At 33.8% G+C, this 14,455-nt stretch overlaps 1 protein-coding gene across 2 annotated transcripts; it reads right to left on the bottom strand.

The window, feature by feature from the left end:
- Positions 1 to 2,098: 2,098 nt before the first annotated feature.
- On the bottom strand, positions 2,099 to 12,766 carry LOC107482484 (stomatal closure-related actin-binding protein 1). 2 transcript variants are annotated; one of them, XM_052261143.1, is made up of 13 exons: positions 12,541 to 12,766; positions 11,845 to 12,166; positions 11,531 to 11,659; positions 10,357 to 10,449; positions 9,343 to 9,483; positions 8,034 to 8,102; positions 7,473 to 7,556; positions 6,600 to 6,780; positions 5,659 to 5,775; positions 5,423 to 5,481; positions 4,359 to 4,493; positions 2,615 to 2,764; positions 2,099 to 2,491 (listed from the first exon to the last, which is right to left on the bottom strand). In XM_052261143.1, exons 2-13 carry the CDS (start codon positions 12,124 to 12,126, stop codon positions 2,447 to 2,449), a joined length of 1,485 nt encoding a protein of 494 aa, XP_052117103.1. In that variant the 5' UTR covers positions 12,127 to 12,166; positions 12,541 to 12,766; the 3' UTR covers positions 2,099 to 2,446. The 2 variants fall into 2 exon arrangements, with proteins under 2 accessions (XP_052117103.1, XP_015958486.1); XM_016103000.3 differs by having other exon boundaries at positions 11,845 to 12,144; positions 12,541 to 12,764.
- Between the last annotated feature and the right edge of the window lie 1,689 nt (positions 12,767 to 14,455).

Here is a 14,455-nt window from a genome sequence, read left to right as displayed (position 1 = left end):
CTAGATCCTCATGCAGTAGCTCAAGGAACCACCTCCAATTATCTGTGTTCTCCACTGGTACAATGGCATATACAATTATGTAAATGTGATTTGGTGTTGGAGTTCATTTGAAAATTGGGGTTGATTTAGTGGTTGCAGCTGATACTTGAGTATAGTCCATGTCTTGGTTGGGTGGGACAGGGATAGCAGCCATAGAAATTGGGTTCGAAATGGTAGAGGTTGCCTTTTGGGTGGGTTCGATAGTTTTAGGGTGGTTGATACATGGGCTTGGAACTAGGTTGATACATGGCAATTCAACAATGGCAGAGAAGACGAAGGAGAACAGAGAAGAAGAAACATAGTGGTTTCTAATAATAAATTGGGGATTATGGTTATAAAATAATTCAGGGACTAAATTGAGTTAAAAAATGATAACACCCACGTCAGATAGCCATTACCATTCCAACATGGCGCCTCTTCATACACGTCAGCGTGCCGTTTAGGAATATTTCCCGAAAAATGCTTTAGAGATGACCATGAGCCACCTGTGTTAAATTCGGGGACAAAATTGGGGCCAATGCAAGTTTAGAAACGACTTTGAGGCTCGAGTGCAAGTTCATGGACCACTTTGAAATTTAACTCTTTTTTTTTTAATGCTTTAGGGACTAATTTGTAGGCAAATTCAAAGTGTAGAGTAGTGAAATATGTCCAAATAAAAGGGTTACAAGAAAAGGGAAAAAGCATTAGTTATGACACTTTACACCTACTGCCATAAAAATGATAAAATATTTTTTCATAAAAATCTTATTTAAAAATGTGACTTATTTATTTAACTACATGTTTAATAAAGATAACACTTTTATAATATATCAAAATTAAATCCTATAATTCACTAGTTAATAATCAAAATGAAACACCTTCACATGAAAATAATTATGGAGTTTTTATTGAAATATTCACCTTAGTTAAATACGATGAGTGACGATAGAGAAGGAGTTAAAAATGTTGTAATGCAGAGGATCCTAGATGAGAACAAAAAAGGCAACATTGGTCTAGGTGCATCACCTGCCTTTCTTATACTTGGAATGTTTTCCTCTCGAGCAAATACCACTTCGCTATTTTTCAATTTCCATTAAATTTAATTTAGAGACAACCATAAAGAATGAAAAAGGTATGTTGTATCACTTGTCTCTTCTTTATGACAAGGAAGAATGCGAAAGATCCCAAATAAGAGTAAAAACGACAAAATTGATATAAATACATCATTTGCTTTTTCAATGCTCATTTTCTCTTTTTTTTTTATGTTTTTTCAGTCTTCTATTTTCCGAACTTTTTAATTTTAATATAAAGAAAGGGTTGGTGTATAGCAGAGTTATGAAGGTATATAGTATTTCATCAGGGTATGAGCACTGTGTAAGACAAATCGGACCGTCCGATTTGAGGTACTAAAAACACTGGGTTCGATTTGTGTATTGGCAGAAAATCCTGGGTCCGATTTGTGTACCGGCAAAAAACTCTGAGTCCGATTTCAGTATCCACAAAATTCTGCTCCACACAAATCGGACTGTCCGATTTGTATTCCCCTCTCTCTGCAATGAAATCGGACGATCCGATTTCTTATCACTAAAATAAAAAATTGAACGCCATTACAACCGTGTATATCTCCCTAATACTCAATAACTCAGCATAACTCACATGTCAATCTCAAAAAAAAATTAGCCTCTATTTCCCTCTCATTTTTCTCATTTCTCATTCTTTTATGCGTTTTGTTTTCCCATTCATGTCTTCTTTTTTTCCCTTTTTTCTATCTTTTTTTTAGACTCAGAATTTTTAAAATTAAGTTAGGATTTGAGTTAAACATTTTACAAATTGCAAAATAGGATTTGCCATATACAAGATGATATTCTTATTCGGTTAAGGTTTTACACTAGTCTAATTAAACTATAATTATTTATTAGAATAAATATGAAGCAATCACATATTGCCACTTCAGGAAGGGTAAATTATCCTCTGAGAATATCAGAGGGTTCTGGAGTGTTTGCAATAAATAAAATCTAAAATCACTCATATGCGTATCTATAGACAATTAGACATGCAATAAGGAAAACTCTTACAGTAATTGGATCAATCAAATACAATCAATTAGCACACAACAAACAATGGGCGTGGCTCACACCAATCCCAAAGTGTACGCTCAAATAGTTTGCTAACTATCACTCACAAAGGCAAACAAAAAAAATGCCCTGGTGTTGGTGAAAGAAAATGGTATACAATAACTCAGATCACAGGGTATGAATGAATCCTAATCACAATGACGTTACAAACTTCACTTTTACACACTTGTAGTACAATGCAGAACTCAAATAATTACAACAACAATGATGACAAAGCCTTATCTCACTAGATGAGAATTCAAATAATTACAGTTGAAAAAAAATATATATATATACTATTCAAGGAGGTCGCATCATGTATCTAAAGGAACTTTATGATCTGGTCCAGCAAGAACAATCTGCATTTTAGCCATTCATAATTCAGCAATGGAGACCAAGAGAAAAATGGAAGGTTGAAATATGCTCCAACCATAACAGCTATTTTCAGCAAAGATCTGCAGCTAATATTCAGAAAGACTTACATTACAGTCAAATGCAAACCTCCTTGCAAGCATGATAGCTGCATTCCTTTCTCGCTCTGATTCAAAAGCTAATACAAAAGAAAGCCCTTGCTTTGGCTGCCAAAATAGAGCCTGTGCAGCAGCATTCCCACCTCCTCGAACACCGCAAAGCTTAAGAACAAGAGCATTGAACATTATTTGATTACATTTTTGTTTATACAAATGAGATGAGAAGGAAAATCTTAAGCTTGTTCTAAATAAAACCTCATAAATCATAGACTGCTAGAAAAGAGTTGTGCTAAGAAAAGTTAGTCTTTATCATGCAATAAATATAAGGTTCCTTTCGGTGTTTAGAAAAAACTCGAGTCAAGAATGATAGCAAAAAAACCATTTTGATGTTGTCACTCCATTTCATACACCTATGAACCAGGATGCACATCGTTTAAAAATCAGAAATGACAAAACTAAGCCGTATTGAAAGAGAAAAACTTTGAGGTGGAAATTCATTAAATAATGTTCAGGTATCTCTCTCATTCTCCCCCCCCCCCCAACCTCACTCTATCTCAAATACCAGTTTTCCTCTTTTCCAAGTTCCAACTGTCTCATCTCTCCCATCTTTACCAACTAATCTTTCTACTCATGTCCCTAATTTCTGTATCTCTTTCCCCAGAAACATTTCGATTTGAGCATCACCATCATAATTCAAACACCATTTTCTTATTGAAACCCCTTCCAATGCCATCTTACATCAATGTTCATCCCAACACCCTCAATGCAGAGTAAAGCATCTATGATTGTATTGAAGAGCAATAATGGTTTCTTACCCTTTCCTCATATTAATCTTTATGTTGGAATCAGTATGTCTGTGATTGAGTTCCTGAATTTATTTTTTATAATTTACTAGATACTTATTAGGGCAACTATTTTTATAAATTTTCTTCTCATAAAACATGTGTATTTTATTTTTTATTGCATGTGTGGGATGAATTTGGAATTTGAGATGGTGCAGTGTAATTTCCTTGTTGATAAGAATTTTCATGTATTATTGGTGTTTAGTTTCTTTTCTTAACTTAATGTTCTAGGGAGATCTATTGAACTTTGGTATTATATTCAAGTACTTAGGTCCGTTACCTTTTGGGCGTAGGAACGTATTTGCATTTCGTTTGTCCATGAGAAAAAATATTATAATAAGTGTTGGGAATAATATTCATCAGCTTGAATTGTAATGAGAGGATCAACACATATACATAGTTGTTAAAATGAAAATGAACATCATGGAACATGCATTCATCAATATAATTTTGATAAATTCATCTTATAGCTTATCTAAACCTTGTGCACTCTAAGATAGAATATTTGAATAAAGGTAAAATATTGACAATGTACTAAATTATGATGGTAACTATCCTAAAAATACTGGGACCTATAGTTGGGACATTCAAATCAACATTTACATTTCCATAACTTAAAATCTTAAACTTTTGTTAGTACCCTCATAGGTCTTGTGAATTGACTCAAATAATGTTTTTTCTTGTTAGTTATTTGTTTATACATAAAAATAATATAAATTTGGGATTTGGGGGAGAGAGAGAGAGAGAGAGAGAGAGAGAGAGAGAGAGAGAGTTGAACATTTTTTATGAAATTCCAGTTCAAAACTTCTTTATCTTTCTATACTGTTAACTTTTGTCATTTTCTATTTTCTATACGGTGTGCACTGTAGGTGTATGAAATGCAGTGGTTCACATAATTGCTCAATTTGGAATACCTGCATTGAGCTTGAATAGTATTCTTTGGCAATTGTTGTCTTTCCTTTACAGAGCTTCATCCTCATCTTTCCAACATGAAGCGCATGTATAGATTCAGTTGGTTGGTGTGAGCCATTCATCTGAGTTACAACAACCTGAAAAGTATTAATACAACTACCATTATTGTCACGGAATCTGTCCAGAGAAAATTGAAATGTTAAAAAAATGCAACACACTGCAGTTAAATAGCCTTAAAACTACCCAATCTCTTTTACCTAAAGATTAGAGGCAAAAGAATGAGTGATAAAACACTGATCAACTTAGTACATGGAAGCAGTGTCGCAACTTACTAGAATCTCGTATTGAAATTCAAATACCATGTCAAAGGATTTCTAGACTATTTGCTTAAGCATGCAATAATTCCAAAAAGGGTAACGTACCTTCTTTTCCCAAAGACTGTCCATGTCTCAATTTTGTTCCAAACCATATTTTATCTTATTTGTCCTAAAAATTTCTAAACGTACTCAATGTTGTCCAGATGCAAAATCATAGGCCTGGTCTCAAACTTTGATGAAATGTAAAGGAACCACAGAACTTACAAGGATATGTTATCAGAACATGAATTAGCACCTCATAAAACTAAGAACTAGGAGGCTCCTATTGAAGAATTACTAACAAAAACGTGTTAACTAGTTGCAATATTCCACCGCATATGATCCAAATTAAAGCAATTTGGCTACTGACCAAATCCCATTAAACACATTAGTGCTGTTTGTTTACTCATGCTAGAACTAGAATATGTATCAATATCACTCTACAGGCTTGTTTTATTTGGATTAGAATTAGCATCTGGGTAGTTCTTGTGTACAATATACTTAACCGAACTCAAATAAGTCAATGCATCCCCGTTCTAGATTCTCACTCACCATCTCTCTTCTAACATATTAAAAGCACAAATCATAACCTTATATAACAATACAAATGGCAGCTCCCAACAACTCACATTGATGCTTGTATCTAAATTAGTTAAAAGGGTAAAGAAAAGAGTAAAGAATATAAGTTAAAAAGAATTGTAATAGCATACATTGAATTCAGTATCATGTTTCCGCACAAGTGCCTCTACATAGGTTCCCAAACCAGCAGCTGAAAGACAATACAAAATAGTTTATGCTCAACTTGACGAGGCAAAGCAACACGTATCGCATGTCTTTTACTTCAAGTTGAAAACGCAGAAAGTTTGCCATTTAAATGGAAGCCATAGAAGCCATTTCTGTTGATGAGTACTAAATGAAAATATCAAAGTTCAGATTGCAAACAAACCTGGATCTATTTGACCAGTAGTTGACAGAGTGATTTGAAGGCTTTCTGAAATAATATCAACTTGCAGTATGCGTCCAACATCTAAAGGTTCAGGGGCATAAACTGACTTTGTAGCTCCTGAGAATGAGAAAGTTGTATCATTTATGCAAGTATCCAAATGATAAATCTACCAAATATAGTGTTTAATAACAATCACCATTTCCAACACAATGCACATCTTAAATGGTAGCACAAAGAATAACGAGTAATAGGAATGACAAGCAAATCAATGTTACTTTAAACATTAGCTGTAAATAGACATGTAATCAATGTGCACACCTACACTTCAAAACCAAACTTGATAGCCCTTAAGAATTTTTCTTGGAAAATCAGAATTATTAATATTAACAAGGTTAAATTACTTTGTTAGTCCCTATAGTTTTTCCAAATTTGTAATTAGGTCCCTAGATTTTAAAAGTTTTCAATTGGGTCCTTACACTAGTTTTAAATTTGTAATTATATCCTTTTTAACAGTAAACGCTACAAAAATGCTTTCATCCATCTCACACCACAAGCGAATGTCTCAACATATTTCTCTTAAGTTATACATTTTTGGAACTATAAAGATGTGATTACACATTTAAAACTCATATAGAGAACCAATAAAACCTTTTAAAGTGTAGGGACTTAATTACAAATATAGTGAAACTATAAGGACTAACAAAATAATTTAACCTATTAACAAATAGCAGTTGTTCTCTCAATAGAAGGTTCCATCAAAAGGCATTCTCCTTATGGAGGTCTCTAATCGTCTTTATAACAAGAGCAAACCAGAAGTAGAAAAATGTGCAAGTCACAAGTCTACTAAATTGAAGAGAGAGAAAAAAATAAAAAATAAATGAAAAAATAAAATTGAATGGAACAAAAGATGTCGTGAAGTTCAAAACTTTTGGAAGATGTACCTGAAATAAGTTCCTTTTTGGCACCATCCAGTGATACACGATACCACTGAAATGAACATTTTGAAAGTTCAAGGGCATTATCAGAGCAAGGTTCAATTTGTAAATATGAACCAAGTGTTTCAGTTCCTTCTAACTCGTATAAATGGGAAGCTTTTTCCTCCCCTTTCTTCATCCTTGACAACTGAAAAATATAGTGGATGACAATCAGTGGAAACTTTCAATGAACAATGCTAGATTGCTATATTATCAAATAAGGACAATTCAACTTGGTAAGAAGGAAAAAAAAGGAAAGGAAAGGAAAGGAAAGAAAAGAATAATGCATTGACACTAGGCAAAAAAGGGTAACCACGTAAAGTCTCTCCATCATAGTCTCAGACTCGGGGAATATGGAAAACTCTTACATTTATGTTTACTTGCAATTCACTCGTTGTTTTGCCTATGATTCGGATTAAGTATGAGGATTTGAGAGCATGATAGTCTAGGCTCTAGATACAAGCAGTGCCATATTCTCAGCTATGTTTTAGAGAATGACAAGGAATTAATAGCAACTAAATGAAATACAACAAAATAAATAAATAAATAAATAAAAATGAAAAACGGAAAATTTGTTCCCTTATAGGTGCAGCTCACACCAGAATGATGACATGTCATCTCCAAACTAAACAAGATAGAATTCATTTATAAGCTGAAATTTTGTTAGACGACAGTTTCTCTATTGCCCAACAAAAATCCCTACAAGGAAACCACATTCAACAAGCACAATTGAAATTACCAAAGAAACAACTATTTGGCAAATCAAAAAAGAAACAAGTAAACAACTACTCAAATCACAGCCTTTTCAAAATGACATTTGGTGACAATTGACAAGCATACCTCCCTGTGAAGTCGAAGATAGTGTCTAGACTTCTCTGAGAGTTGGGCCCTCAATGCTCGAAGCTCATGTTCCATAGACATGACCTAAAGTTGATTCAGCAAATAATAAATTACTTTCCTTACAAAAAAAAGAAATAAATAAAATAAAATAAAAATATTATCAAAACGAATCTACAGAGTAATGGGAAACAAGCCATTTCAACACAGGAGAACAACATCAATCATTCAACCACTAATAGGAAAACTCCAGCCATTAATCATAATATATTCCCAGTTACCCACAAGGTCACAACTAGTTCTTGATGCTCTCTCTGCCCCTACAGAGTTAATATCTTGTATGGATTACAACACTTAGTATTAAGACCCAGGTTTATGCAAATACACAGATGCACATTAAGCAAGAAAGAAAACATGAAAATTATGCTGTCAATGAGTAGAGAACATAAACAAAGTTAAGGGCAGGGACAAGGAACTACAACAAAAATGGAAGAATTTCAAATAATTGATCCAATTGATCTATAACATAGATGAAATACGGTAAAGTAAATATATATTGTATACCTTGCTTGGTTGATGCAGCATTTTGATTCTTCGGGCTTCCTGAACTTCTTTCATCAATTCTTCCAGGTCCTAAAGTTCCCATAAAACCAATTTTTGTTAAAATACAATTTAATTCTTATAAACTTGCGGTGATGCTGTCCTCTTCCTGCAAAGAATCTTGTTGCTTTTATTGTTGTTTCTACAAATTAACGTCTACGGCATCCATTAATTTGATATTTATAGTCTTTCTTAGCAAATGAGTAAAGAACAACTAGGGAAGCAAACAAAATGAAACAATCATGAACAGAACATAATATAATCCAACCCAATAGCAAATTTTGGACAAAGATGACCCTTTCAAGTCTCAACTGAGTAAACTAAACAAACACAAAAAGCAGCAAACTCCCACGAATTTCTTGTATCCTTATTTTTCTTTCAGAACTTTTGAATGATCCAAGTTGAATTCCTTAGTCCTATATATTAAGTGAAAGGTCACATCAAAGATTCATCCAGGATAACGAAGTTATGAATGAGAGTAGCTTGCCTGCAACATTGACATAACAGACCACTGTTCCAATTTTGTGCAGCACATATCAAGACCAATACTGACAGTATTAATTGGTTCTGTTATCCACTCAATGGATTTCAACTTAGATTAAGCTTTACATTTCCAAATGTGCTAGTTACAAAGAAACTTCTCCATGCTAGGAGAAACCACAAAACACTGAAAGGAGGACTTAAAAAATAAATAAATAGATAATAAAGATCTAGAAGAATAAATAACTCTATTGGGATTTGGAAGGTAGTTAGAGGAACTAAGCAAAAGTAAAAGGGACTGAATCTCACTACTTCCCCTTTCATTAAAGTGCTTTCTACAGTGAAAATCCTTAAAAAGACTAGAACCCAGAATAAAGATATAAATTTTGTGGTGCATTATGTACCAATAAGAAACAGTACAGACAAGGGAATATTCCAGATAAACAGATGATATTAGACGAGAACCATCAAAGAAGCAAGTGGTCTAAGAACCATAAGAACCATACAGCTGACTAATAAATTTCCAGAAAGGGTGATTGAATATTCATAAAAGCCTAATTTAACTAGTTTCCAGTATCCAACATTAAGCTACTTCATAACAGGTTGACGAAATCAAACAAGAAGTTTCTTTTTACTCTTAAATTTTATAAATTGATTAGATCTAGAACAAATGTACTGAAAGAAAATAAGTGAAATTATTGTCATCTATTTATTGATGGGACAGAAGGATAGATTCAAATCCCTCAATTTTAGAATTCACAAGTGCTACACATGACAAGTAAATACCACAAACCTGCTTCCCTGTAGCTCGAGACATCCTCTCATGATCCTGAAGTGCCTCCTCCACCCTCTGAACTGCTGCTCTGGCATTATCTATTTCAGAACGAGCAAAAGCCCTTTCCTCGTCGACGAGTTTCTTAGCATCTTCAGAAGCCTGGAAATGAATCTAATCGATCAACATCCAAAAACAAATTTCTTTATGCAGCCAAGATAGAAGACTAAACTGAGGCAAATCCATTTCATGGTAACTAATATTTCAATGACAAGAAAAGCTGCGAGAAAAGAAAAAACTGTATATGTGTAACATGCTAAAATAATAAAAGAGAAAACGAGTGGTTCTACAAGATAAACTTTCCTAACAAAAGCAATTCTTATTGTACAAAAAGTTATAAATAGTTTCAGAAACAGAATCATAGACAAACCATCAAAACTTAGAAGGTAATTTTTCCGTTCATTTCATAATTAAGTATGCATTATACTTTGATTAACTAATGATCCTAGAGCCAACTAGAAAATGTTGCAACACAAAACATTTTGATAACTTTGTCTCCGTGTATATGCATAGTGTATGTAACAGTTACGAATTTTCTGTGTATATTGTTGATGTTTTCAATTTTCAAATACTCTCTCATACCATTCCTGTTTTTCCTCAGAATCAAAGAATGTTATGCTGTTCATTTTATAGAATTACCCAATTTACACAGTACATTCATTGGCTTCAGCTTAGGTGGAGTGCTTTCAACTAACAAGGACATCAATGTAGTCAAATTTTACGGGGAAAAGCATAGTTTTTGTCATCCCTTTGGTGTGCGGAAGACATTCTTTCAAGAAATTCCCTTGTTGGACTTGGAGTGGCACTGGACTGTTCTTCAGGAAATAATATCTTTATTCAGTTTTGTTTTGCTGTAGAGTTCAGGTGCGATATAATATTTTCTTTCTTTATACGCCTTGGTCCTATTTGTCCTATTTCTAATCAAAGTTCTACTTCCATAACCAAAAAGGGGTTAAAGTAAATAGTTAACATCACCTGCTTAAGAAAATTTGTTAGCTTCTTCACCTCAGCCTTCTCTTGTATTAGTTCCCCTTCTCTTTGAGTCAACTGAACTGCTAGAGCTTCAACCTACATAGTAAACTGAATAAGTTAGTGTTCTTAAAAGATAGCACGAATAAACTGGTGCAAGAATAAGTATTCTATAAAAAGAAACAGAATACCCTAATAGCAACAAAAACCTGTCTGATCACAGATGCATATGGTTACAACATTACTCCCTGTCTACTAGCCACACCAAAAAAAATAGCAATTTAAGACCCCACAGAGGTTTAAGTATCATCAACTCTAGAATAACTGGGCTAACCAAATGCAAGGTGAAATTTCAAATAATCTAGTCAACGTATTTGATGACACCAAGAAATGTAATAAAAAGTTTGTGCCTTATGTGCTGTCTCCACCAAAATCCTATCAATATATTTATTTTAAGGCTAAATTTATCATACAAAATCCATGAATTTAAAGGAAACCCAATGAAGGGGAACCTTGGAGCAATGGTTGAGTTGTCTCCATGTGACCTCAAGGTCACAGGTTTAAGTCGTGAAATCAGCCACTAATGCAATTATTAGATTAGGCTGCATACATTACATCCTTTGGGTGCAACCCTTCCCCAGACCCTGTGGTAATGCCAGATGCTTGTGCACCGAACTACCCGTTTTAAAGGGAACTAAATGTCCTAAAGATGATTGAAACCCGTACATGTTCGAATAAAAACAATAAACTCCAGCAGATCCTAGCAAGAAAATGCATGCATCCTATCCGGAATCCAAAACCAAAAGCCCAGTTTCCTGCCGCTGAGGATATAGCTAAAAACAATTCACAAGCTGAATTCTTTAGCGAGCATCCACTAGCTATTAACCCATAAGTGCCTTTCCCTCTACAAATTGCGGAGATTACAGGGTACCTATGGCAGGTACAATGCTGAACAATCAGCTGTCCTAGACGTATGAATCTACTCATTTTCAATTATTTCCACAAAACTACTTTCATAGGACGTAAGAAGGATCATGCATGATGAACAAGACTTTATATTGATAGTGTCAACATATATAAATCCTCCAACATGTAACATAACAAATATTATAAAATTATAATCTATTTATTAGGTGTATATATAAGTAGATATCCTTTCTTTCAATAAATATAAACTAACCATAGAAATTGCTTCCTCTACATCTTCTTTGTTTCTTCCTGCAACTCGCCCTTTTAAGGATTCAAGTGCATCTCTAAGCTTTTTCAAAAGAACATGCTTCTCCAACGATGCTGCTTCCCTCAGTCTAGCCTGTGTTTCATCATCATAGGCCACGCTCAGGAGAAATAAGGCATGCACTTCTTAGGAAAAATCACTGATTATCTCAACAGGAAACATTTGGAAAAACAAACTAGATAATAAATCTCATGTTGAGAAAGCCTTCAACAGTAAGCATTATGTTGAATCAGAAAAAATATATATAAAGGTCGATCGACCTCTTCAGATAGTTTAGCAGCAGCTGCCAAACCCTTCTCAAATTTATTAGCAAGGTCACGAACTGACAGACGTTTCTGTTGTTCCAACAGCAGTGCAGTCTCACGTGCAACAACCTCCTTCATAGATAATACTTTCGGGTCATCCTTTGTCTCCATGATTTGATTGTTAGCTCCAAGTTTGTAATTAGGAAATCGAAGTGAAGCAAATATCACGTCAGCTGAAACTGCCGGCACTGCATCTTTATACATGGTATCCCCGAAATCACGGGTCACCCTTGTCATCTCCACGAGCAATCAACTCTGCCAATGGCAGCAAAGAAAGCTTTAGCATAAACAATTGAGAAGATTCTAGTTCAGTAAACAGCTCAATGAATTTAAACAAAATATCAATAGAAAAGGGACAAAGGGGCAAAGCAATCACTCTCAGACATGCAGAAAATAGTAGAAAATAACAAATTAAAGAACATAAAGCCAAATCAGGAATTTAATTAATTGAGATTGATACTACTGGCCAAAACTGCACATTGGCCATCAAGCTTATTAAGAATCAAAGAGAAAACTGAGAGATTTCAACAATGAAACAACACAAACCCTAACTATTCTTGTTACTTTTTTGTTTGGGTTCCTTTCTGCAATAAAATTGAAGCAATGAGAGAAAAGCTAACGAAAAAATATAAACAGAAATGAAAAACTTACAGATCACAAGAGGACAAATAATGGGAAGTTAAGCTTGGGATTCTTGGATCAGATGCGAAGGGGTTGTTGCAGAGAGAGAGAGAGAGAGAAAGAGAGAGATGATAGCTTTGCTTTTTAGAAAGGAAGGAAATAGAGGCCCTTCAGTCGCCTACTCAAACTCTAAGTGTTAACGTTTTGAGTTGTACTTTTGAAATTTGATGGATAGATGGATACTGTGTTATGCGTTACCTCAAAACTCTTTGGCGGGTCCCAGGCTTCAAGTCTTTCCTCTTCCATGTTCACTCCACACTTTTTTCCCACCTTTTTTTATGTTTAGCCTTTTTTTTTAAATTAAGGATTATTATCAAGGTTCTGAGTCCATCTTAGTAACTCAACTAGTCAATCTAGTCTTTATTTATAGTCCACTTGTTATAAAAAATAATTTTACATCAATTTTCGCATTATAAATAACAAGAGGAATACTACATATGAACTTTTTTGGCAATTAAATCCAACCAAATTGACCCAAATCCAACAAAAACCAGCTTCACATTAAGGAGCGTGTAAACACGCGCTCACTCAACCGTTCAATAGCGCGAACGGTATTATAAAAAACGCTTCTTCTTCTTCCTCAATCAAAATTGCAACCCTGAAAATTCAAATAACACTCGAAATCTCTGAAAAAACGGTCAAAATCATCGCGAAAACTCAAGGAAATTTACAAGCGAAGTTTAATATCTCCACCAAGAAACACTTAAAGAAAAGAAAAAAGATTATTGAAGGTATTGTTCACTAATCATTTAGTTTTTTCACTTTTCTCTTTTTGATTTTGATCGCGAAACATTAGACAGTCATATTTCTGTTCATTTAGTAGATTCATTATGTGTTTGAGGGATTTGAATGTGTTTTTGTGCAAATTACTGTTCTCATCATACTGTTCAATCGGTGATACATTTCTTACGTACTGTTTCTCGTATAGTTTAACATATATTTTCATGTGTTTAAGCGAATTGAATGTATTTTTATGCATGTTTCGAATTGAGTTTGTTCCTAGTAATCAAAAATAACTTTCGGTGTATTTCGTTTAAATTCGGGTGCAATTGGTTCTGTTCTCCAATTCTTGCTGTAACTAGAAACTTTCAATGTATTTTATGTGAATTTGGGTTTAAATAGTGTTGTTCTCCAATTATTGTTGTAACTAGATACTTTCGATGTATTTCATGTGAATTTGGGTGTAATTGGGATTGTTCTCCAATTCTTGCTGTAACTTGGGGCTATTCTCCAATTATTGTTGTAATGAGAAATTTTCAGTTATTTCATGTAAATTTTGATGTAATTGGAGCTATTCTCCAATTCTTGCTGTAACTAAATACTTTCGATGTATTTCATATCAATTAGGGTGTAATTGGTGTTGTTGTCCAATTCTTTCTGTAACTAGAAACTTTCAGTGTATTTCATGTGAATTCGGGTTTAACTAGAAACAGAATATTGTTATTGTGCTTTTAGTGTAATTGCATATTTGATTGAGTTAAATATCATTTTCAACTCACATAATTAGCGATGTATATGGCTCGTCTTTTGGTGTATTTCTTATGAATTGAGGTGCATTTAGTGCTATTTTTATCTATTAACCTTATTTTTTATTAGCAGCGTATATGCCTCATCTTTCAGTGTATTTTTTGTGAATGAAGTGCACTTGATGCTGCTATTATTTATTATTTTTTATTCTTTACAAGAAAAATGGCACCTAAGAAACCTGCAACAAAATATAATGTAAGCACATATATTTTAGACCAACTCAATTTTTCCTTGTATGAATATAATTTATTTAGATGAGTCTCATTTGTTTACAGAAAACTCATGATTTGAGATGCTCCACAAGACTCCTACATAATAAATTCCAAAACATGAGCAATGAAAAGACTGTCATTGTCCT

Source organism: Arachis duranensis, chromosome 4, assembly GCF_000817695.3.
Source record: "Arachis duranensis cultivar V14167 chromosome 4, aradu.V14167.gnm2.J7QH, whole genome shotgun sequence".
Taxonomy (NCBI): Eukaryota; Viridiplantae; Streptophyta; class Magnoliopsida; order Fabales; family Fabaceae; genus Arachis; species Arachis duranensis.
This window is presented reverse-complemented; position numbering and strand designations above follow the sequence as displayed.